The following is a 26,218-nucleotide window of genomic DNA, read 5'->3' as shown; positions in this document are numbered from 1 at the left end:
ACAAACATCATCAATTTTCCAAGGCTAGCGAGTGACACGTTAAGTCACACACTGAAGATTTCTATCAGCTTCACGTTTGAGACCCGGATGGCCTGATTTTTAGAGCAGTTCAGACCTCCTCTAACTCCATGAAGGGAAGGACAAGGAGCAAACTGAGACCTGCTCCGGGCTGGGCACTTCTGCACAGGCAGCTGGAGGGATCTGAGGCTGTCCTCCCGCAGGGTTTATGGCAAACCGCTAGATAAACGCAGAAGGCAACCTCCAAGGCAAGCCCCTTTTCTCAGCAGCTGCTGATCTGCGCGGAATCAGATTGCTGAGCATCTCGCAAACTCGACTCCGTGTTGAGAAGCTCACGAAACCATTTTTGAACTGAATGACAAAATGTGGAAGACCTTTGATCAATCTAGTAAGATTGATACACAAAAGGCAGAGCTTGACAAATCTGATCCTCGGGCTCCCCCTGCCGAAGAGGCCAATAAAAATCCTGTCAGAGATGCAAACACACTGTCGAACAGATCACGGCCAATGTCCAACTTAAAGGGATTTATTCACCCTTCTCTTACCTCTCCCTTCTCTCCTGACACCCCAATTTCCCAGTTACCTACACACCTAAATCTCTGAAGACCCTCAGACTTTTCCCCCTTCAGCACTTAAACAGCTGAATATGTAGGTCTTAGTAAGATAAGAATTTCCCATAAAAATACTATAATGGTAAAATTTTCCTTCTGCATTACTGATCTTGAAATTAAACTATTCCTCTTCTAGACAATTTTACTAGAGAAAGGCACCCTTGCTTCACAAGCCCACCTATACGCTGCTGTGTAGAAGCCTGGAGAGCAACTTGTAAGTATCATCAATAACCGACCACTTGTTATACCTACGGGTGAAGAGCTCAGAAAGCTTCCAGTCACAAAAAAGCCTATGCTTTCTGGTAGCTGTATGCTCTTTTTGCATTGCGAGAGCTAACTGTCAGCTTCTTGGCAGTCCCAGAAGCGAGAGGATCAATTTGTCATTTTCACCAAATGGTATGTGAAAACTTCTGTTCAGACCTTGCAAATCTCTGCAGCTCTCACCTCAGCCATTACCATATCTTGGCATTTCTTAATGAATTTTCCTTCCGCCTTGACAATTGTCTGCAGGAACTTTATGTACTGAACATTTCTGCCATGTGTTTCGATACAGTGGACAAAGTGTTGAACAACGCGCTCATTAATCTCACTGCAAAGCTGGAAGTTGTTCATGAAAATGTGCTGCATTGTTACTGCTTCCAGAATCTAATGGAGGGGATGAAAGAAAGAAAGAAATTAGAAAATAAAGAAACCACCAAACCCACACAGAGGTCAGGATAAAGTCAACACTCCTGCAGGGTGCAGGACTGAAAAGAACATTTCCGAGGACCTAATCTTTCAACACAACGGCTCGTATCTAAGCCTATTTTTCAGTCCACTTCAGCCTCTTGAACTTTCTACACCGAAACGGTCCTAAACAAACAGATCTCGCCAACTTTCGAGGCTTTAGACTGAAAACAAAATGTGACCCCTGCAACCAACCTTGCATCAGAACAGGCCCAGAGGCGATCAGCAAGGACAATCCATTCTCTGTTCTTGCTAGAAGAAAAATAAATCATGGCATGAGGCTATTCTTACCCCTGGGTTAAGGAACAGGTTTATGTGCTTGTGCAGCAATGCCTGGTTCTGTTGGTTCCCAGCACAAAAGTTCTGTAAAAACTCGTGTGCAAGCTTCATTATCTCCTGCATCCTCGTGTCTTCAGCCTGTGATTGCATGACAAATAAGATGGGGTTAAAAAGAATCTGAAGGTTCACTTTCAGGTGAGTACTGGATGAGCCGCAGCTCCAGCTCTGCAAGGGAACCGTCACGTCTCTCTCACACTCCGAAGAAAAACAAACCTCCACCCAGTTCACCGACATTAGGGATGAGTTTGGCCTGCTTCACAGTTTTAAAGATCATCAAAAATAAAGACCATAATAGAAATTACAGTAGTTTATTCTCTAAAACTGCATGCTCCATGGCCAAGCCTGCCAGCAACGTGCTTTAGTCACTTTTACACTTCTGAACATAGCAGCGCGTTGGCCAAGCCACACATCATCACCTTGGGGCTACACAGGAAAACTGCCATGTTCCACTGAAACGCGTTTCAGCAGCGACAGATAGGTAGTTCATGGCAAAGAAGTGATGGAAAGTTATTACTGCAACAGTTAAGCCCAATTTATATTTACTGGAATCCACACACTACTTGCATGCTTCCAAGTGCAGTTCAGGAATCGGTGCCTTTCCTCTGACATCAGTCTGGATTACCCGTCCACTGATGGTATAAAATGCAGTTCGGAAAATTAGTGTCTGCTTTTATTTTTAAGGAGTTTCATATATTTCCAAGGGTGAAACACCTTCCATGCTGCCTGTCTGATATGTATTCACATGTATGGGACAGAAAGGTGACAAGAGGTGTTGGAGGGTGTTTTTGCTGCCGATTTTTTAGCAAAATATGAAGCAAGACAACATGAGACTTAGCTTAACATTGATCAAAGCTACCGTCTAGAATTACTGCTTCTCAGAAACCTGTAGAGTTTGGAACAGAAGACAGCAGAGTGACTGGGAAAACGTGAAGAGCCCCCTCATCTATGCAATGATAAGTACCTGTCACCTGTGACTAACGGGCAGCCAACGCGATGAACATAGGGTGTGCTTCATCAGCATGATGCTGCGCAAGCTCAAACCGTACAGCAACCCAGTCAAAGTGGGCTTCAAACTGCACCACTGACATTACCCGGCACTCTGAGATGGCTAATTATGAACAGCAGACCTCGCCTGGAGAGCCAGTTGATATTTGTTCATTTCTAAGGGGGAGTTTGGGACTCTACAACTGGGGCGTCTGTGACTGTCTCTAACTACTGGACAGACCTGCTGATAAATCCCACCCTCGTTTCCCTTAGTGTTCCCGGGACAGCTGTCGTACAGCTACCTCATAGCCATAATACGGGTCTGTCTTCCACCAGCACAGCGTAACTTCAAGGCAGCACACACCTCCCATGAAAAGCTGAGAGCTGAGTCTTACTCTGAGCTACGATGGACAAGTATTTCTTCAGGAAATAGTGCATAACACCATATATTGAAAGACTTCAGACAAACAAAAGCTTATACAAGCTCCCCATTATTTCTGAAGCATGCATATTTCATAGACTATGAGGCTATAGAAAATAGCCTCTGTGAATCCAGTGTAAAGGTGGAAGGTTCAGGAAGATTCAGAGGAGGTATTAAAAACCCGTCAACATGACATGAAGCAAGGCAACAGCCATACAGAAACCCAACCTTTTCGTAAGGGATCTGCAGCAGCTCCAGCACAACCGCATGAGCTCCCATGTTCCTCAGAAGTCGCTGCTGCTGCTTACGGCTTTTCCTGACCGAGGAGCTCTCCTGAACACAGAGCTTGCTGAGCCGCAGCAGGATCTGGAGAAGACACTTGCTTTAGAGAGCTGAAATTCTGGGTTTTATTTCTGAGCATGTCAGGCGGTTCCCAGAGAGAAACAACAGTGAAAAACGCATCTGCGTGGACCAGAGTGGCTCTAAGCAGCAAAATCAGGTTTTGGGGTCTCGAGGCGAGGAGCTAAGGCCAGGCTAAGGCCTGGTTGCTCCTGCAGCATCAGCAGTTGTGCAAAAGGACCAAGCTGGAACCGAGAGCTGCGGGGAAATGTGGGGGCAGGAGGCAGCGACAGTGTCTGCTGCCCCCTCCAGCAGCAGCCACCGCCCCCCTCGCCAGCCCTCCCGGGACGCAGCAGCCAGCGCAGCCTTGTGCCACGCGGCACAGGCAATGGAAGCAGTTTACTGGCCTGGGCACCATCCACAGCATCGCTGACTAGGGCTGCTCCTGCAGAGTTCAGCCGTGTCAAATGAACCTGGCATCGGGCTCCGCCGTATGGAGCCACAGAAAGACCATTAGCTCACGCCAGCGCCAACGCGTGCTCTTTGTCTGCTGTTTTTTAAATTAAATTTCAACAGCACGATGGTTTTGAGTGCAAGGTACTCAGGACAGAGCAAATTAAATAGCTTCTCCACTTGCTTACTTCCTTCATAGCCTTTAACAATAAAAATATTGTGTTACCATTGAAACAGCAGCAAAATGTCGCGTTTCTCACTAATCCATTCTTAAGGAAAGAATACACATTGTGCTTATTATATTCCTGGCTTCTCATTCAAGTTGGGATATGTTATTACTCAGCAAATAGTTTCCACAATGGAAGAGTGACTCAGACTTTCCTGGGTGTCTCCCTCTGACTGCAGCTCTCCAGAGCTGTGTTACTCATTTACACTTCCATTTAGCTATGAAGAAGCAAAGTTTTACCTCTTTTACTACACGGTAGTTGTAGCTGCTAGTACTTTCAGGCTTTTGGGACTTGCTGTGACCTTCCTGAGGATAAAATCATACCATTTATTAGTAGCTTATACTATTGTCTTCATGAAGGCTAAAATTACTGTTCTAGGATAGTGCCCGCTCTCTTCCTGGAAAGGAGTGTCATCCTTGTTTTCTGGCAGTCTCAGAAAAATACATACAATTATCCTGTCAAGTCACAGTGACCTCTATAACATAAATCAAGGTGAGGGTGGGATGATTTTAGACACAGCATCCTCCTGTCCTTTCCTTTGCTTGTCACATTCTGTCTGTAATCAAGTCTCCCACAAAAAACCTTCTTACTTTCTCTCCCTCTCTGTAATTATTAAACTGTCATTGCACAGATATCAAGAGATGCCTCACAGTACTACGCACAAGGAAAGCAACAAGTGAATTACTTGTATTTACTTCCAACAATAAATGTTCATAACCCAGGGACCATTTCTTGAATTCCCTCACCCAGTCTTTTCTATTTCATTGCAAATTATACAGAAGCAAAAGGTGTTTAATCAGATCTGAGCCAGACGTGCATGCCAAGAAAGTCCCGTATTATCAGGTACAGATAAAGCACCCTTCTCTTCTGTCATTTAATCATAGTGCCATGATTCAAAGCGCATCACCTGCACAGTCCACAGCTCTGCCCTTAGATTATGCAAGGTACTTTTGACCAGACAAAACCTGTGCAATCTGTCAGCGCTGAAAGGACACAACTCGGGAGCCACAGCAAACCCAAACCAACTGCTCTGTTAGGGCCTAAAGATGACACCTCAGCGGCTGCTAATCCTGTGCAGTTTCCACTTGAGACTAATTGGCATCAACTAGCTCAAGTTCTCCTCTTACTCTTGCCTTAATCTAAAAGCAATACAGATAGCCTCACCAGGCTACGCAGCGTTTTGTCGTCACACTTCTGGAAACAGTTACATCTTCATAAAATATTAACACGTGAATTTGTGCAAACACAACCTAGTTACCTCTTTTTTCTTGTGTTCGTTTTCACCTTGCACTCCATCCATAGTCTCATCAGGGCCTTGGCCTTTGTAGACCCAAAGCTCCGATTTTTCCACAATAGACCTCAGCTGGTCCAAATCTTGTTTTATCTGCTTGTAGTTATCAACATCTTGGCTGGTAACAAGCAGTTGAACCTTACATGAATGCAATCCATTAGTTGCACAAAAGGATTGGTTTTTAGCTGCAATATATACATTCACGTGAGCAATAACGCTCCTAATACACACACATACCTGCTTAAAAGCTTGAAGGACTTCTTGTCTCTGACTAAAGTGCCGGAAGAGTAGCTGAAGTGCTCCAGACACCAGAGGAGGATAATCATGCATTGTTAAATGCAACAAAACTCTGAGGAACGTTCTGCCACCGTGATCATCCAGATCCAGTGGCGTATTCTCCTCACTGAAAACAGAGTGTAGGAGTTAACCAGCATATTAGACTGAATGTCCCAGCAGGTTCTTAAGTCCAGTCAGCAGTGGCAGAAAACCTTTTTTCTTACTCTTAAATAAAGGGGAAGGTTATCAAATCAAGTGCTATCTTAAGAGACACAGGATTTTTCTGGTGTACTGCTTAATAGGGAGGCTATTCCAGCATCTCATTCATCATGGTTCACACAGCTTACATTATCCAACTTACATTTTTCGAGGTCAAACTATGCCAAAATATTTGTCCCCATGTCAGCCTCACCTTATTGCTCACATACTTTTTGGCCAATTCCTGGTACTAACCTTTCTCACCATTTATGAAATAAAACCCTACCTCAGTATCCAGGTTGCAATGCTAATTATGACAAGCACTTGAAATCCTCCTCTTCCCTCTTTCCCCTGCACCTCTTTTTTGAGCCTGAGAAACTCATCTACTTTTTTTCCTATCAGTGCCCCCTGAATCTTTTCTGTATTCTGCTTCCAAGTGAGTCCGCACAGTTGCATTAAAAATTCTGGTTATTAATTCTGTAAGTGACTCTCTCTCTCCCCTTTTGCCTTCATTTCAGAAAACAGTTATCTTCGGTTTACAGAAAACAACTGCAGCTCTGAGCAGCTTAATGACAAGCTCAAGTACTTGGAGTCTGTCACTGACTTCTTGTCCTGTGATTTAAGAAAGAATATAAGCTGCTCCGGAAGGAAGGCAGGTGTGGAAGGTACAGCTTGCTTTGTTCTGTCATGCATGTGCAGTTTAATGCTGCATTATACAAAAAAAAAGGATGGCTAAATATATCTTGCTCAGTTGCAGCCCCAATCCTTGCCTACACAAACTTTTCTACCCAAGACTTTACTGCAGCATTCAGCTTCGATGCACTAATCCTCCAACTTGGCTTTTGACAAGTGAAGCCCTCCCATGAAGATCTTTCTGGCTGAAGGACCCCTGTCCCTCCTCCGTGGTTTTTAATCCAGCTGGACACTACTTTGAGCTGTATCAAAGGCATTTCAGGAGAGTGAAGCCTAGGTAACTGTGGCAGCTGTTTCCAAGCTTTCCCCAGTTACCACCTCACTTTCACCTGCAATCCCCACTCCTTGGGAGCCCTGAGAGCTGCAGCCTGGGAACTCCTGAGCTACCCCTCCATTAGCACTAGGGAAGAGATACTTTCCTTCCACCAAAGATCCCCTCGGCTTGTTCTTCAATATGTTCAAAGTCTAGGGCTCCTGAGAAAATAAACAAGACAAATACATTATGTCAGAGTTGCACCAAAGATGGTTTTGCAGCCTAAAACCATTTTAAACAGCAAGTGGTGATGTAAGTGTAAGTAAGGGGGTCATAACAAGCTGAAAGAACGCTGAGAGATTACTGAAGCAGCCTGCTAAGATAACGTAAGACAATAAATTAACCTGTTCTCAGCTCGCAAATTAAACTGCATAATTTCAGCAACATCCAGGCTTATTCCTCTCTTGCCTATTTTTAGACTGCACCAGCATCATTCCAGTACACTGGTGTCATTCAGAGGGGCCATCCACAAGAAGCACCAAACTTCAGCCTTGAGAAGTTGTAAAGTAATAAATGCAGCAGTGACAGCAATACCCCTGTGGCTCAATAGACAAAAAGGTCTTTGCATTTTTCAGTGTAACGCATATATTGTCACACGGGTAATGACCAATATTCTGAAATAAAAAAAAAAAAAATGATAAAACACACTTGGAGCTCTCAGTATTTCACGAAGATTTGCAAAGGGGAATGGAAAGAGAGCATGAGGATTTTACACCCTCGCCAAAAACATTTACCCTCTTTCTTCCAAAGTTCAGCTCGCAGAAAGAGCTCTCGCTCTCCCCGCCAGCCCAGTTTCGATGGCCCTGGCACCCTGGGGGGCTGCCGGACAGGCAGCCCAAGAAAAAATAAACACAGCCCCTTTGAAGTGAGATCAAAAGAAATAGTCTCCTCCCTTTGAAGACTTCACATCTAAACCATATTTTCCTTATCTTTCTCCTTTGCATCTAGAGATACAGTCCCCAAATTGAGGAAGAAAAAGTGTTTGATGTCTAAGCCGCCGCACTTTTCAAGTCCAGTTATTCCTACATGGTACAGGTCCTAACTCCAGGACACTTCTCCCCTGGAAAGCGATATAGCAATTGAAACACCCCATCTACCCAGTCCACTAACTATCCTTTTTTCAATTAAGAACACCACTGGACATGAGCAGCTCCTCAGCAGCTTACTGTCATACCCTTGTCTAGCAGCACTGAGACATGGACACCTCCAGATGTCTTGCCTTCCTACAATACCTTTGGAAAAAGAGAAATTTGGGTGGGTGGGTAGAGGCATCAGGCTGGGGGAAGGGACGGAGGAAATCAGATTACTCTGGGAACCCTTCTACTTCGTCCACAAACATTAACAGAGAAGGTTTAATTTGAGGCTGATGACAGATCACACATGACAGTGTTTATTTCAGGTTTTCTTTGAAGGATGCATCTCAGGCTCTTGGTCACACTTAACACATGGGAACGAGTAGGAGAGAGCACAAATAAATCCTGGGTTCAGTTTGGGGTATATGGAAACAATCCCTACTCCATTGTTCCCACTGTTAGCAGGGTACTCTGCTTCAGTGGGACCATTCACATGCCAAAGCAAGAACCTGAATCAATTATCCCCTAAGATTAAAGAGTCTTCCCTAACCCACACAAACGCATTCTTTACAAAATAACTAACCTGGTACGTTAGCTGGCATTTCTTGATTACTGCTTCCAGTGGGTGATTCAGACATCTGGGCATTGCTTTCATCAAATTCGTGTTTAAATATACAAAGTAGGCAGGAGATTCTGTAGTCCAATCTCACATTCAAAATAAACTGATGATACAGAAGTAGTAAAAACGTTGAAATAACTTGCCTATTTCCAGCACATGTACAATTTACACATAATGCAGTGCTACCAACATGCAAGATTGACATCGTAAAGATGTGGATTTAACTTGGTGAAGAGGTACGCAAATGTTTTCTTAAAAATCCCCAGAATTCAGTAATTTTTTTCAGTGATTTCAATGAGCGTATGATATACACAGAGTAATAAATACTTCTGAGTGTAAGATTTTGGCAGTTTTGATCCCTCATTACTGCCCGATGCCGGCATCCTCACCCCCCCACCCACCCAGGAAAGGAAAGCAGCATTTCCATCTCCGTTTGGAAACCAGTGGGAATCTAACAGACCAGCACTGCTGTCCTCCTCGCGCCGACTCCCAGGGCGCTGTGGCAGAGGAAGCTGAACACAAGCTGCCGAGAGCCGGGCTGCTGCCACACAACAGCTACCGGTTCAGGCGGGCTGTATTAGCCAGCGCCAGCGAAACCACCAGCGCAGCAGAGACCACCTTCTCGGTGGTCTTCCTCCCTCGTGGGGAAAGAAGTGCAATGCAAAGAACACTTGCAGTGCTCTCCCATTTAGGGGAAAATGCTTAATGCCAGATTTAATAGACCACGGTAACGGGGAATGCTGGTACATTAAAATACCCCATTGCACATGCCAGACAATAAGCTAAGTTCTGGCTTTAACTAAAATTAGCAACAGTGAAAGGAAGCGAATGCAGCCTCCCCTGCGTGCTGCATCTGCTGCTGAGGGGAAGGGCATAACCTCAACCCCAGCTACGTGCAAAGCCTCCCCGGGGGCACGGGGAAGGTACACCATGGCTCTCCTGCTGCTTCGTGTGCTTTCGCCCACAGGCTTCTGCAGCATTCTGGCCTCCGTGAACCTGCCCATGAAGCTACTGAACAGAAAAGGGACTCCTGCACCAAGGAAGGGAAGACAGATTTCAGAGCAGTAAATTTGCGGCAACATCTAGATCAAGGCAGCGCTGTGGAAAAGGGGAAAAACTTTTCTCTTTGTGTCCTGACTACTTAGGAGTGAACAAGTGAGAAAAGCCAGACACAGATGGAAGAGACAGTGAGGCTGGCAAATGTGCATACACAAAACACATTTCAAGCCAATGGCTGTACAAGGAGGAGTCTCAAGTATCTCCCCCTTCCCTGCAGCACTTAAGATGGCCCTGTAGACTCAAAGAAATTACTAAGACAGTACGGTGGAAAACCAGCTCTCCACTTCAGCAAGGCAGGTATTTACAAACCACCAGTAAATACACAGATGTCTGTTACAAATTCATTTCTATTAAATTGTTTCAGTAATGGCATAATATTGTCATCTGCAAGTTGAGTGCTGCATGCCTGAAAAAGCCACCCTTGTAATGTTTCCCAGTTTAAAAGAGGCACATACAAGGCAGCCTGGCACTACGTTGACACTTAGATTAAAGACAGCACGAGATACTACATTAATTTGTGCTGCCAGTACCTGAAGTATTTCGATGATCTTCAGCTTTGTGTCCATTACCAGGATGTCCTCCTTCTCTGGCTCACTCTGCTTGACGTTACCCTCAGGAGCAGCAGCAAGCGGAGTCATGGGCAAGAACCCGCCGCCTCTGAGCACCACCTGGGTCATCAGCTCACCGACTCCGTGGATTGACCTCATCACATTGCTCCCTTCAGAGAGGTAGGTAAACAGGTAAGGTTATGATGGCGTAATGGGACTGCATTAACAGGGCAAGGACCCTCCATGTCCTATGAAGAGAAATTGTCTCAACATTACGCAAGGCCAGGCAGACACCTAAACGCCTGGAACAGATGGAAGCCAACAGAAGCACTGCAGTACTCTCAGACCCCCCCTGCCCTCTCCCTCTTTCGATGTAGGCATTACTCAGCTGTACAGCCAAGCCATAGACAGGAATGAGTAGAAGATTTCAAATCCACATTTACGTTTTGAGACGAATGAGAAACTACCAAAGAAGGATCTGTTCTGCCAGTCATTTTTCAGCCTTACCTTTACTTTCCTCGCCTTTTGCCATCTTGGTAATAGGGAAGATGGTAGTGATGTGCACACAGTCTAATATAGCAAGGAGGATTTTGGTTAGTCTGAGGAGGTCACAGAAGTTGTAGAAACCAAAATATATCAGATTTCTGGCTAAGTTAACAACCTACCAAAATAATAATAAAAAGCCTGATTAATACTAAACATTCTGCTATCGCAATCAAGTTGTCTTAACAGTGAAAAGGTCAAGAACCTAGCTGCGAGTCATATTCTTATCATAGTACCTCATAATTCCGTAAGACGGTATAGTCCTACATTTTTATCAGAAAGTTTTCTTCTCGCCTACAAATACTGCAATGCCTGGAGTAACAGCCTGTAGCTGCAGCTGATATTCTATAGCTACAAAACCATACCATAGTTGGCTCATTACAGAAAAGCTAAGATAGGTCAAGAGTAGAGGGAATGTACAGATGCTTTTTTTTTTTGTAAGACAAAACCATAAAAGTCACAAATCTAAAGCTTTGCTACCAAATTATAAAGTTTTCCCAGAAGTCCTCCACATGCACTGCATCAAGATCCAGATGTAATAATTTCACATATCATGCAAATATTCAATGTAGCCCCATTATGTGAAGTATATTCCCTCCAATGCTTTTTTAAAAGAACTGTCCACATTGCGTGTGGATGTGGCATTGTGGGATGTAGCTTGATGGACATGGTGCTGTGTGGTGTTGGGTGGGTTGGTTTTTGGTGTGTTGTGGCTTGTTGTTGTTGTGTGATGGTTTTTTTTTTTTTTTCCCCAGGTTGGACTTGATGATCTTACAGGTCTTTTCCAACCATAGTGATTCTGTGATTCTGTGATCTTTTCTCAAATTAATGGTTATTTAGGGAATACTATTGCATGGATTTGCTACATTTTATTTGCACAGACAGACTATTTTAACAGGTCAGTAAGTCACAGGACACTGTACTGTTCTCTTTGTGAGTAATACCGTAAGCTCTAGAGACTCTCTGTGCACGCAGACATAGTGTTTAGTTTTCAAGACTATTTATTCCAGTAAAGCTTGACTTTGCAACAACACTGAGAGCATAAAAAGTAAACAAGGCTGCTGCAAACCTAAGACATAAGCTCACATTCATTAACTATATTATTTCAAGAACTATCATTGCAAACTCACAAACTTCAGTGGGGTATCTCGCACGAGGGGAAGGGACTACACTGGCAAAGAGGAGCCTGCTGAGGCTCAGCACTCACTAATTACTTGCCAATCTACCTGGTGTTGAAGAAAGTACCAACATTCCATAAAAAAAAGAAGGATAAAATCAGAACTGGATAACTACCTCAAAAGTGAGCTTATTTTTCTCTTTATCAGAGAAAGGGAACCTCTGACACACCACATCTCTTAAATATTCCTCTACAAATTCCATTGTTTGTGCAAATCTCTCCTTAATTTCATCTTTGGAAGTTCCACTGCTATCATAGCTGAAGAGAAAAACAAAACAAAACAAAAACAAACAAAACACAAAACTTAGCATGCAAATAACACAGGACTCTTTTCCCCCAGTACAATTTTTCATTGGTTTGTTAAAATCTGAGAAAAGTTAAAGGCTGTTAAACAATTTATCCCAACGAGGGAGTCAGGAAGCTGACACCATAATTTCCTGGCTATCGCTGTTTTATCCCATGTGCTCATTTTGCACTATTTAAAAATGTCTGAGGAAAGCAAAAAAAAAAAGATAATTTTGTCCCAACAAATAAAAAAAGAAACCCTTATTATTTTAGTGGAAACAATGACAAGCTATGTACAGCGTTAAGGAGAACGGACGTGGCCAAGAGATGCTGACTGTGGATGCTATTTTTCGCCCCAAATAAAACCAATCTATATGCAAAGTAGACATTAATTTTACTTAATACAAATTCTAGGTTGGTTTCTCAGCGTGCGTAGAGAGCGTTCGAAAAAGACAATTCCCACCACCTTCCACTAACTACTTTTGTTTTCCTGTCTGATCACGTATCACCGTTCAGCCTCTGCCAGAGCCATTTGTTTTTCTATTTTGGCATTTGAAGTTGCATACGATCTACTGCATCTCTCTCGGCAAAGAAAACTAGGCTAGCAAGGAGGGAGGGGAGGGAAAAACAAGAAACCACTGAACACCAGTACTAATACTGACAAGGCTCAAATTCCTAACTTTTAACACGGATCTTAAATGTACATTTTCTCCAACTGAAAAAACTGAGTTCTGAACAGTTGAAGTACTATAAATTTTAAATTATTTGTACTATAAAGAGTTAATACAAGCCTATGGTCGAGAAATGATGTCTCCGGTCTAGCTGTGGTTTGGTATAGGTTTTTCACCACTGTATCAGAGTATTTTCCATTGGAGGTTAAGGAACGTGACTCTGTCTCCAACACATTACTTGTTTCAGCATCTTCCCCCTTGTTTTTACTTTTGGTTCTGCGAGCCAACGTATGGACAATCTGCTCTGAAGAGTCTACACTCTCCCCAAATAAGGCAGGAGGAAAAAGGAAATAGTCCTCCCTTGCTTTCACTCCCCAGGGCTAGGTCACTCGTCACATCACCCCAATCAGAGGCAGACCATGGCTGTGATCACCATGTTTTTAAGACAAATGCTACTGCCTCACGGCTTACACCACGCACATATGGGAAGGTTACTGTGTTCTCAGGAAGGTTCTCCCCAGCAAACATTACAGGCAAATGAAACTACAGGGTTTGAATACATTAAGGATTTTTTTTTTTTTATTTTTTTTTTAATTTTTAAACAGAAGCAGTATAAATAACACACCAGTATAGGATTGATCTGGTTTTGCATTAAAAATCACGAGTGACATCATTTACTTTCCCACATTCCAGCAAGTACTTACTCATCAATAGCAATTTCGGAAGGTATTTCAGACCACAGACGAGCATACTTCACTGGTGTTACTTGTTCTTGCGGGTCACGATCAACGTGCATATGAAGCATTAGCCGGCAGAAAGACGCTCTCAGGTCGTACGGCAAGTTTTCATCAGACATGCAACGGAGAATGAGGTCCACATCCAGCTGGCCGGATATTTCATTTATGGCTAAATACTGTCGATCAAGGCACATTCTAGCAAAGAGGTTTAGCTGGTATCTTCAGGGGGAAAAAAAAATACATAAACAAACAGCTTACCCTTTAATTTCCAGAAGTGTCCACTGGATGTAGTACTGATATGCTCTTATATGTATTAACAGAATGAATCTTATGTTTTTCCAGTAATATACCTATACTTATTATGGAAAGAATAAAGTACTTAGCAAACGCTAGTGAAAGGTAATGTAGTGGAAAAATAGAATAAAAGGAGTCATCATATTTTCCTGAGTGTTACAAAGAATTAAGTAACGCTGTTTATGAAAGCTACAGAAGAATCCAAGGAACACTTACGGCAACTCAGCCTAAATACTGTAGAAGACCAAACACTTCTTCCTGCTGCTGAAGCCACAGTTGTTCACTAAGGCAACAATATAGATGGACTACAGAATCATTAAAAATCAGGTACCTCATTAAACAACTACTGAGCTCTGCTCCCTTCGGTCAAAGAATCGGTGGAGAAAAACCAAACTTAATTCCTAAGCTTTTCAGTCCATAAACTAAAAGCAAGCAACTGGGATTTAAGGTATGCACATTCAACAGACTGGTAATTAGCCTTTAGTCATAAAGGACATGTCCAACATTCATGGGTATTCATAGAGGCTTGTGTTGAATAGTGTCAACTGTGAGGTTTCCTAAAGAAATGAACATCTAATTGAAAGCAGACTCCTTCTCACTCTCAGCACTCCTCAGGGGAACTTGACCAAACTGTATCCTAATCCCTTGTTCTAAGCATGTTCACAAGTCTATCCTGTAGACTAAAAATAATTAACACTATCAATTCTACTTAAAAACAAGTGCAAGAAAATCTATTTTGAAAGCAGATATAATTTTTTAAAATATATATAAAGAGGTCTCCTTTTGAGCTCAGCCTTCCAATAGGCTCAAATAAACAAATGTATTAGGAAGTCTAATGCAAGAACCATTTCAGTGGAAGAGATAATGCAAAATAAGATAGCTATTAAAAATAAAAAAATCTAGTTGTACTTTCTGCATCACCACAATCGAGTCCATCAAACTACTGTCTGAAGTTTATAACCCAGACACAGGAATTTGGTCTGGGCTGAAACCTGATCTTACGCTATGCCAAGAACTTGGTGTCTTGTCAAGTCATCTGGAAACATCGCTTCATGTCAGAAACTGCTAAAAGCATAGCTTAAGCCGTACAAAAGAGCACTGCACATTAATCAAAGCCAACTTGTGGCATTTTCATAACTTCATATATTGTCCTGCTGGGAACTACAGGACTGCTCAAGGCTTTGAGCTTCAAGAGAAATTTAGAAGGCAGAGAGAAGAGCAGTGACTTCTTTAAAATCAACAGCAAAGCCATCTGCATGCTGAAATCCTGTTCTTCCCACAAGCGGTTGCCATCTGAATACAGGTAACCTAAACGGTTAATGTACAGGCTCTCATGAGACCCACTTGTCAGGAAACCAAGCAGAAATATAGGCATTAAGTGCTGTGCAAATTCAAGGCACTCTAAGCCTCAACTGTTTTTATAAAAATCAGTTTAAACTTGCTTATGCTGATAATTGGGCTTCTCACCACAAATAACTTTGTGCTTTTAGCTCTCACTTAAAAGAGATTTCACCCTCACTCTCTAATGGCTCTTTTGTCCATGAAACCAGTATCCTTTCTCCCAAACCAGTTCTGTATTCTACAGCCTATATACCAAAGGCTTCCCCACCCAGCCTTGATGAACTTTGCTAGCCCACTACTGCACATGCTGTTAACCTGTAGTAGCTGAGTACGTCCCGATCTTCCTTCTGCCCTTCCTTAGCATCCTGAGCCAACTCTCTGATACTCTTACTGCGGATTTCCTTGTTACTGTCTCTCCAGAACAACCACACTTCTTCCTCATCTTCTCCAACTTCCAAGGCATTTTCTCCGCTCGACACTTCTTCAAACTCAAACCGAGAGAGGACCAGCCTGCCAGAAGGAAGTTAGGTTAGATTACAAACTGCCAAGACCCATGCAGATCTTTTAGAACATTTCTTTCAAAACACTTGCTAAAAAAGACACTTGCTAAAATGTACTGGTGATACAGAAGTAACTGATTTTATGATCTCACCTGCATTCAAAAACCACAAATTTTATTCCTCAACTCTGAAGTAAAACCAGAGTAGCTTACGCTTTCACCAGTAGCAGTTCACTACATAAAGTCTTTGGGTTTTATTATTAAAAGCATTAGGTTAGAAGGAATTTAGATTATAAGCCTTCCATTCAGCCTCAAACAGGCCAACATTTCAGCTCCATTCAATCGATGAAGATAAAGAAACAAGGAAGTTAAAGGCACGTCTAACTGACTTTCAAAAACATCTTTACAGGAGAACTGGTTCAAAGATGATTCAACAGACTAGAAAATGATTTGGTAAACAACAATATCTAAAAATCGATCAGTTCTGTATCCCATAAATGCACAGTGGATCAGTACTTCTTTCTGCTTCTGCGGCAAAATAAGTAGAAAAAAATCAGCTACTGAAACTAAAAAGGCTTTGGGAGCTTTTAGCTCTTCAGCAAAATCACACATCTGAAAAAAGACAAATGCAATACACAAGGATAAGAACAAACAAGTGACATGGCAACTTTAAGTGCTGACAGAAATACAGTCTTTATGGTTTCACAAAGAGAATTAAATGTGCAAGAACACTCTCACCCATTTGTGTGTTAAATACTACCTGACAAAGACCTGCTTCCCTTTTATGGTATTTTGATAATGATAGTCTATGCCCTGTTCCACATATCAAATAAACCCATCTTTACGAAAGGAAACCGATATTTGGTGCCTGCTATGCTGCTTCAGCAATGGCAGGGCAATGCTGAGAGCTGGAGACCAAAATCCTAACCGCAGAGGGAGTAACAGGTGAGCAGAGATGCATTGGCTTCTGCTTTGCTGCAAGCTGAGCTCAGTGGGCACGCACCCAAGAAGCGCTCGCTCACTTCAGACAACTCATGGAGGAAAGCCTGAAGCCCAGAGGAGGATCAGGCCCACAGGACCTGCACACCTTCCTGCAAAGTCTGTTTCCTTTAATCAAACGTGAGAAATCTGAGAGATTTCTGACTGCAGGACTGAGAACGCACATGGCAGACGTCTGCTGTCATCAATACCCATTTACTGCGTATTTGAAGAGGACCCCACACATACTTAACTGCTTTCTCTAGACGTGCCAGCAGTGCTCTCAGCTTTGAATCACCTTCCTTCTGTTTCACACTAGGAAAGCCATCTTTAAAGGCATTAACTTACTTAGTTTCAATGAGAATGTCTGCATTTGCTGGATTCAGCACGGCTTTACAAATCAGCTCCTGTGTCACTGGAATAGACTTGTTCATGGAAACGCACAGATCTGAGAGGTAATCCAAAAACCTGTTGGAAAACGCAAGCCAAAAGGGTATCAATCCTTGTTGAGATCTAGACTGAAGCAATCTACATTTCAGAAAGAAAACATTCAGAACTCCGTTTTAACATTGCAGAGGGAGACTGTTTCCCGAGGGGGGAGTTACAGCGAGTGCCAAAAAAGAAGTGAGCTAGCTGTGGTTCCTTACTAGCAAGTTGGCAGGTACAGATTTTTCTCAGAAGGCTAAGAGAAAAAGAGTAATCGTACGCTCAAAAATGTAGATCGCACCTGGGCTCCCTATTTTTCCTCACGAGACTAACAAAAGTGTCAATCTCGGCAGCTGTGATGTGCTTCTCCAAGAGCTTGCGATTGTTATGAAGCAGTGCTGTAATCGTGTCCTCGGCCAAGACGTCGTAGCCGATTTGCTTCTGCATGAAGCCAAACTGCTTCGCAATGTATTCCTTCAAAACACAGAGGGAAGAAGGAAGATGGTGTCATTAATTCTCAGAATTTAAGAAAATAATCAATAACAGAAAACGAGATGTTTATCAATATCAACATCCCAAGAAGCCAACTGCATTAGATTCAAATTGTTCTTTTTTTTGAGAGAAAGCAGATGATGACAGATAACCTTAACACCTCCCTCGCTCGACACCACCAAGGCATTTATCCTTATCTGATATGAGTTTGTTTTTAATAAATGCCAACAAAAAATACACAGCCTTAATTCACAGGTCAACTTTCACTAGAGCTCGGTATATGCAAGGGTGAAGAAAAATCTTATAATTCACCTGGATTTGACAGTTAGCAATTCTGTTTTCTCAAATTCCCCTTAGAACTGGTGCTAATTATACTGCACCTAGTCTCTGACAGAGATGAAAAATACCAGATAGAGTAAAACTGAGCAATACAAAAATCTCTCGCTGACTGTACAGTCACAGCACAGCATAGCAGGATGTAGCTTTTTTGGTTTTTTTGAGCACAGGATCAATGTTAGTGCTATTGAAAGCTACAGACATATTTCAAACCTGATTCTTTCTGTAGTCCTGCTGAGAGTGTCTCAGCACCCTGTAGCAAAGCCGGCATATGTGTCTGAAAGGAGCATGACGCTGGTCTCCAAGCTCCTCCAACCGCAACATCGGGCCATCACCACTGTCCGTAAATGGTGCTTGCAACAACTTGAAAATCTATAGATTTATTAAAAAAACCAAAGGTAAAGTCCCATGAGATGCTGCCTTCATCTGATTAAAATTAGCGTAGAAGGACTGTGTCACTCTCTTTAAATTTCTAAAAGGTACATTGGAAATACACTGTAGTTACCAAGTTTCTTGGCCATAGAGTAGCTTGGACAGAAGACATTGTTGATCACCTTTATGCAACACCATAACCTGTGAATTGTTCTTCTAGCAACGGTATGCATGCAGTCTACCTCCAAGGGCCTGCCGAAAGCTCTAGAAACTCAAAGGATCTTTTGGTCCCAATAATTTGGCCAGGTTCTCCATTATGTTTCTCTTTTCTAACAACCCTTCTTGCAGGCAGAGTTTAGAGAAAAATGCAGCCTACCTGCTTTAGAATATTCTGTTCTCTCATCAGTTTTTGCCGTTCTCTATTAGGTTTAGAAAATACCACTTCAAGGACGTCTTGTCCAGAATTAGTTCCACCAGTAACAAAGTAGACCAAATCCTCCAACAATTTGGTAACAGACCTACAGAAAAGCCTGAAGTTGTTAATACAAGACTACAAATTCTATCTGTTAAAAGAACAATGCCAGTGTAAGTTTACATAGATTTCAAAATGCTAAGTGAAAAAAGAACATCAATTAGAGACTGACTCAGATGCTGGATAAAGCACACAGGTTTGTACAGAACTTAAAATTATGAACTAATGCTCTCTATTGCTGTAGCCTTACTGTCTAATAGCTAAACTACAGCAGCAGTAAGACAAGAATATCACTTTAGGGCAACTGTATGCTCGCCAAGTTCTATCTGGCAGTTCTTTAAATTCCCAGAAAAAAAAAATAAAAAATCAGGTGATAATCTCTCCCAAGGCCAAATAAAAGGCATTGGCTATAGAAGCACATGGGCCCTGGTTTTGCACAACCGACCCCGCACTCTTTTTGTGTGGCCATGTACTTTTCACGGACATTGTCAGAGGATTTGCAAGAAGTCATGTGTTCAGTCTTCACAAGATGGATTATAAATTCCCACACTCAATTTGCAAAGCCCATCAAGAAAGGCATGCTGTGGATTACTGCTCCAAGTTCACAGCAACAGTTCTCATGCTCTCATTTCGCAGAGCAACGGAGAGGGCTTGACAGAACAGGCTTGAAGATGTCCACTATCGACATACCAACAATAAAACCATCAACTTTTTTTTAAATCTAATCAAGTAGGAAACAAAATCCCTCTCCTGAAGGTTGCGTACATAGATAAAATTTTCCAAGAAACAGTTACTGAATAAAGGAAACAACATTACCTGAACCACGCTCTTGCGTCCTTACCTTCTTTCATTCTGGGTTATTGTTCCCTTTTCCAACTTGCCAGCAATGGAACCTAAAACCTTACTTGCATCATTTGCAAAATCCAAGTCCCGAACCTCTGCAGGGGAAACCGGTACTATAGCAAAAGCTTCTTTGTCCTCTTTCACTGGAGAAGTACCAATCTGAAACCCAGACAAGTTTTATCATCATTCCAAAGCAAAGCAGTGATTCACATACTCAGTAATAATACAGCAGAGGAAAGGCCACACTCCACTTAGACAGTATGAGACTACTGATGAAGTCAAACTTTGAGAACAGTACCACCCTGTGCAAGCTCAAAGCTGTTCCTAAATCCAGAAAAACATCAGGAGAGACTGGAAAATATTGCCAGAAACAGTGGAGTAAAACCCTCCTCACCATGACTGTCGTACAGTAGAAATTGAACAGTGTAACTAGTAAATTACTATGAAAACCTAATGTTTTAGACAAAACATTTTGCATAGGCACTATTCATTGCCGTTACAGCGCTTGCTGTTTGACAAACCCAGCAGTCTCAAGGGACTGGAACTTCTCCTGCCAACACCACTTTTGTGAAAGTACAGGAATCAAAGGATGTGCTTGTATAAAGTAACAGGACTTACTTTAAGCATCACAGGTTTCTCCTCTTCCTTATCAATAGGGATATTGGTACTATGAACCCAAGTATTAGTGCAAAGGTGCCTGAGTCTGACGTAAGAGTTCCTGAAAGAAAGTCAAAGGTTTCAAAGCATGAGTCAGTTTCCCAAATGGGAAATCTTCACATTGTTTGAATTGTAAGATGTTGGCAGCAACAAGTGGGAAAAAGAGGGCCATCTTTATCTGTGCTGCATACCATAACAGGAATAAGACTTTTCTTTCCTTATTTCATTCTATAAGTTCACCTTAAGAAGTCTTCTTAAACAATGAAATAGCTTCTGCTGTAAACCAGAACTATGTCTATATTTTGTTGCTGTAACTCAGCTGCTGCACAGTAACAAATTAAGCCTCTTCAAATCCTCACATTTCCACATGCTATCGTGTATCCAAGCTGTCAGCTTCCTCCCTTACCTCTGTATTTTTCAGCCCATAACTCCCTGCTATCTATTTTATATTTTCTAAACTGAGAATTTTCGGACTAGCTATACGAAGAGTCCACATTGTACAAGCATCAAAGGTCCATTAAGATACCAGAACACATGGCTAGCATGCAACAATTTTCTCTAGCAAAAGCCAACAAGGCTTTCTTCCTATGGGGACCGCAGTTCCCAGACTCCGTTTTCTCAGGTATTTCTGGCAATGACACTATTTCGCATGTACCAGCTCTTTGACAAAAGAGGTCAAGCCACAGTCAGACGAGCATCTTAGGCCAGGATGAGAAAGAGTCTCTCACAGCTGCACTACAACCTCCTCTCTCCACAGAGCCGCGGCAGCCCAAAGGAGAGAAGAGGCAGCCAGGATGGCTGTTTGTGGTGGCTGTGTTAACTTCTGCTAACTTAGAGTGTCTGACAATTTAGGGAGTTGCTTAGATAAAGGAGATGGACCAAATATGCTGTGCTTTCTCAGCAACAGCAAAGAGCCCGCCTGCAGACTGTGTATCTTGGAAGGGTACAGCATCTTTTAAGAAGCAAGAGGTACATTATGGACAGTAAAGGACACAAACAATACAAAATGAAATGCTAAATACTTGACGTTACATCCTAGCTAACATAATACGGACAGGTCATGGGAGTGGCTTGATAGGACACCCAAGGCTTTTAGTCCCAGTTTGTTCACTGGCAAGGAAGTCACTTAATCTTGATTTTCCCATCTGTAAAATGGGGTTCTGTTGCTTATAACTCCATTGTAAAGTACTAAAGTGAAGCTTCAGGCACTTGCTAAGTATTTCTATATTAATTTGGGAAAAATCTTAATTCCAGAGACAGCTTTACCTTAAAATAAAAAAAATAAAATCAAAAACTCCAAAGCAGATAGTCAGTTCTAACACTATGCTTAGCTGTACCTGGGGACAAGGCTGTCTCCTCCTCGCAAGGTGGTAGGGTCCAACTCAAAAATGGAGGAGATATCGTTTCCTTCAGGCACAGACACCAGAGAGTACGCCATCTTCTCCTGAGCACTGCGCAAGCCTCTTCTGGAGGCATCCTGCTCAGGGTCCAGCTGTGGAAGAAGTCCCATCACACACAGTCAGACCAAGCCCTCCAGACCCACCTGCCCAGAGTTAAATAGATGTGTCCCTTAATTTGCAGACATGACTCTGAACCACTCCAAGCACCCGTTAAGACAGCTGGGCTTTAGGACACCACTAAAACTGAGAAGAAGCTGATCTTGCCAACCATTTCTTCGCGTTCCCTGGTGTTAATAGCTTCTGAGTATTTCCGGATCACAAACACAATAAATCCTAAACCACAAAGGTTATGTCTGGGAGACAGTGCCAGAAGATACTCAAAATCCCCCGGCCATACACCCCACTGGGAACTCTGACTAGTTTCAGACGACCCACATCTGCCAAGATCCCCACCCCTGACACTACTGGCTTTTGAAAAGTATTTGACACATTGCAATTATCACTAACAAAGTAATTATGTGAGCTGCAAATACAAAAATCAGCAACACTATGTACCAACAACCTTGCTGGGAAATAATCAACTTCAGCAGCACAAATGGAACCCACATCTATCAATCACAGACAAACGGAACAGAAAGCTAATCAAGAAGTTAGACGTCTTGCTGTTTACACTTCAGCTTACGATGCACTCAAACACATTGATATTCTACAAAGGACATGGCATCAGAAGTATCTTTATTTCCAAGGGGCTAGCAAATTACCAGCCTCCTTTAACAAAGTAAAGATACTAACATCAACTGAGTAAAACCCTGGTTTTTCAGGTGAAAGGACAAAAGGATAGGAAAAAATAAACTAGAAAAAAGGAACGACACCTTTCTCTAAAACCTTTCCTAGGGAACTACCAGTTATCACTAGTCAATAAAAACGTTGCTAGCTGTCTGACACAACACAGGAGCCAGCTGTCCATGTATCAACATCTAAATCCTAGATGTAATTTTCAAAGTGAGCAAGCAACCAATTATCAGGTTCTCTGTGATCTTGGCACCAGTGGAAGGTGGGCACCCAAAGCAGTCAGCACTCAAGGACCTGTCTTTCCAACTCCCGGTGTACAGCACTGCAATCCTTAAACATACAGAAAAGGTGTCTAACACTGCTTGTGCCTCAGGATACTCCGCAGTTAGTGCATTGGTAGTCAATGAACTTGGCTGCAAAGTAGTGACATTTAAAGTCTGATTTTGCACAGGGGAACAGACAGTTAGCTGTGTGAAACAGAAATACACGTTGGGAGTGTGCCTTCAAGAGAAGAAGCATTTATACACTGAATAGAGTCCATCTGGAGGCTTTACACCAGGAGAAATTCGCTCGCTTGGAATGAATTCTTCACGTTTCAGCTGTCTGCCTCAGCCCCAGAGCAAGGCAGCTGCTCCGCACTCACAATTTGTGCTTCAGGAGACAACTGGTCAGTTATTGACACTGTGGCAAAGCTGAAAACGAGCAGTAAATCAGAAAGCAGGTAACAGGGCAATTTAGGGAGAACTAAAACTTTGACCCCAAAGTTGACAAAAGCCGTCCCCTTTAATGCTGCAAGGGTGCTAGCTGGCAACTCACCCGTGCCCGTTTAAACCCCCTTCTTGGACAGCTCACAGAGGTATAAGGAGAAAACAACAACAAAACACAGGGCTGGGCTACGAAACCTGCCATCTCGCAGAGAGCTCACATTTGGACGAAGCTGGAGTTTGGAGGAAGTTGGATAAAGCAGCCTACACCATCCTGCCACTAGATAATGTTAAACGATACAGCAATGTTGTGTTAGAAATGAATTATGTGCTCCTGATCCTATTCTTTATGGTCTATTTTTGCCACCTAGTGGTAAAGAGACAGAGCAGGGGAAAAATCAGCCCAACTCTGAAGCCAGTGTGTTATTGTTATTACTGCACTGATTATCACATGGAGACATTAGCGTAACACTAGTAGGATGGATGTCTACATAAAAGACCTCGACACTGATTAACTTTCAAGAAGTTAAGCCAACAAAATAGTTCCCTGTTGGATCCTTCCCCCCCGGCCCCAGCAATAAGTTTGTGAGGGTTTTTTGCTCATATTTTCATTCTTCCAGTATGTTTACTGAAGTCAAGCTGTCAGAAGATCAGTGTTTGCTACCAAATACCACCAAGAACTAATCAGGATAACAGCTCAATACCTGGGGGCAAGGGTAAGCCTTTTAATGGCCGGGCTATAATGACAAATCCTTTTAGAAGGAAAACTCCACCACACCGGATTTCAAAGCATCGCAGTGCATTTTTAAAAATCAGAGGAGTAGTTCTTGCTCATATCCAAATGGAGCAAATCTTCCATAATACAGAATAAATGACCAAGAAAGCTGCATAAGCCTACAATCCAATCCAACTGAAAAAAACGTAAAAAATGTAATCTACGATGGAAAGTGCTGTTCCAGTTTTATGTTTTCAACTACTGAAGCAATGCTATTTCCCTTTGACATCAATGAGAAGCTTCTATTAGTACAAAGCATCAGCACACTCAATCTTTGACACAACAACATTTACTGAAACCCACACAGACTTGCTTTCACAGGAAAATCAGAAGAATGGCACTGAAATCATTCTCACCCTGCCATTCTTGCTCTCTGGACCCTTTATCCTGGCTTTCCTGTGACAAGCTAAAATGAGAGAGGGAATTCCTTTCTTAAACAAGGAGGTCAGACGATGGACTGGCACAATACTACGTGAACATCCCATTAGGGACACTTGCCAACCAGTATCACCTTGAGCAACTTGCTTTTCAGACTTATTCAAGAGAGTGCTTCAAGGAGGCAAAGGTTTAAGAAATAGGAAGACAGAAAAAGAAATGCTACAAAGGGGGGAAGCGAGGGGGTCCAGGTAACATATCAATTCGGTTCCAAGGGCTTTGCTCTTCACTACAGCCTAATCCAGTTTTCAATAGCCACTCCTCTGGATAGGCCTTAAAAGCCTTCAGTTCATCATCAGTTTTTTAGTCTCTTCACTAGCAACAAAGCCTGGACCATCTACGCACTGGCCAGGTAAACACCTGCGGCTGTGTCAAGCCCTCCTCAATTAGGGGCAAGATCATACTCTTGCCTATACTTACTGAGGATTGACACTCCAGGTCATCTTCCTCATAGTCAGGGTTTACCTGATGAAACAGAATCACAGGCACGTCAAAACTCTAACAGAGCCGGGAAACAACCTCAGCACGGTCTAAACTTACTTTGTAAAAAAAAAATGCACTCTACTGCTCCTCACTACCAGGCATGCAGAACAAATATACCTTGCAAACCAATTCATTGCTGATCGGACATCTGTCTGTCAATGAATTAAGCAGTTAAGTAATCTGCAAACATGCAGATTATTGTTCAGCATAATCACTAAAGGAGCAAGAGGGGGAGAGAGTTACCAAGTCTCAGGGTTTTTTTTAAAATCTCAAGTGGAATTTCCAACTAGAAACTACTGGCTGGGCAGAAATCTTTTAGAACAAACAATATTCTAACCGTGGATCAGGTGAGCAATTTCCTCTGGTACATTTTTGCACGACGGAGGACCGTATTTTTGTTTTGGCTGATTAGCAAAGCCAAGATTTACTGGAAAAGCTCTACACTGGATCACTGTTGAAAAGGATTTGCAATTGTGCATGTGACAAAATGCTGCTGTTTTTTCCAACCTGCTTATTAGAAGAATATAAAATGGGATATTTAATCTGGACTTTTCCCACTGAAGCTCTCAGGTCAATAGCACGGGCTGAGACAGCCCTTCTGCCCTGCCGTGCACTCTTACATCCAGGACAGCTTTTACTTAAAGAGGTTTGTGTATTGGCATGTTGATATAGCCATGCTTTATAGTAAATCGAAGTCATTTCAATAAACATTTACAAGTGTTAAGCAGCAAAACTCACAAAATTACAACCCTTAAGACTTTTTTTTTTTTACTTTCCTTTTTTAATAAAATTCTTGAAATCTTGTTTCAATGGGGGAAGATGTCCACTATGGAGAGAGAAAAAGACTTATATATTTTGTGCTTGGATGGCTAAGCGTTATCTGCAGTTCTTACAAGACTGGTCTGAAGTCTAACTACATTTTCATTTTACACTCAGTTCTACAATTCTGCTTGGAAATCAGTGATTCAAGGGAAACTAACAATAGTTGAATTCATTTTCCCCCAAAGGCTCTCAGCCATTTACAATTTATTCATCTATTAATAAATTCATCTTGATTCTACTGCCCACATGACAGGATACTATTTAGTGTCTATTCTTTGCAGGAGAAGCATTATTGCCTCTAGAATTCATACAAAAAGTGAAATAAGCTCAAAACTACCCCTGTACCATGGTATTTTTTCAAATCTTTCATCTTGTTATCTATATTTAGCCATCCGCTTTTGTATCAATACTAAGGACCCAACACCACTCTCCTCCCCTCCCCTGTGTCTATTTTTAGGGCAGGAAATGAGAGATTTTCAGAAGGTGTAAAAGGAAG

The 26,218-nt window shown here is 42.3% G+C and overlaps 1 protein-coding gene across 2 annotated transcripts in view; it reads right to left on the bottom strand.

The window, feature by feature from the left end:
* ITPR1 (inositol 1,4,5-trisphosphate receptor type 1) overlaps positions 1–26,218 on the bottom strand; it is a 167,338-nt gene that overhangs the window by 94,721 nt on the left and 46,399 nt on the right. The window contains exons 10-30 of one of the 2 annotated variants that reach the window (XM_059823204.1): positions 24,838–24,882; positions 21,649–21,803; positions 20,273–20,372; positions 19,653–19,813; positions 18,716–18,857; positions 18,181–18,339; positions 17,441–17,613; positions 17,062–17,181; positions 15,552–15,746; positions 13,569–13,820; positions 12,025–12,166; positions 10,696–10,849; positions 10,171–10,358; positions 8,546–8,684; positions 6,992–7,050; positions 5,647–5,808; positions 5,377–5,547; positions 4,358–4,423; positions 3,328–3,465; positions 1,647–1,772; positions 1,074–1,274 (exon numbers count right to left, since the gene is read on the bottom strand). In XM_059823204.1, the coding sequence (XP_059679187.1) occupies positions 1,074–1,274; positions 1,647–1,772; positions 3,328–3,465; positions 4,358–4,423; positions 5,377–5,547; positions 5,647–5,808; positions 6,992–7,050; positions 8,546–8,684; positions 10,171–10,358; positions 10,696–10,849; positions 12,025–12,166; positions 13,569–13,820; positions 15,552–15,746; positions 17,062–17,181; positions 17,441–17,613; positions 18,181–18,339; positions 18,716–18,857; positions 19,653–19,813; positions 20,273–20,372; positions 21,649–21,803; positions 24,838–24,882 (3,048 nt within the window). The remainder of the gene's footprint in view (positions 1–1,073; positions 1,275–1,646; positions 1,773–3,327; positions 3,466–4,357; positions 4,424–5,376; positions 5,548–5,646; positions 5,809–6,991; positions 7,051–8,545; positions 8,685–10,170; positions 10,359–10,695; positions 10,850–12,024; positions 12,167–13,568; positions 13,821–15,551; positions 15,747–17,061; positions 17,182–17,440; positions 17,614–18,180; positions 18,340–18,715; positions 18,858–19,652; positions 19,814–20,272; positions 20,373–21,648; positions 21,804–24,837; positions 24,883–26,218) is intronic. The other variant, XM_059823205.1, reaches the window with a different exon arrangement.

This window comes from Gavia stellata, chromosome 12 (assembly GCF_030936135.1).
Source record: "Gavia stellata isolate bGavSte3 chromosome 12, bGavSte3.hap2, whole genome shotgun sequence".
Taxonomy (NCBI): domain Eukaryota; kingdom Metazoa; phylum Chordata; class Aves; order Gaviiformes; family Gaviidae; genus Gavia; species Gavia stellata.
This window is presented reverse-complemented; position numbering and strand designations above follow the sequence as displayed.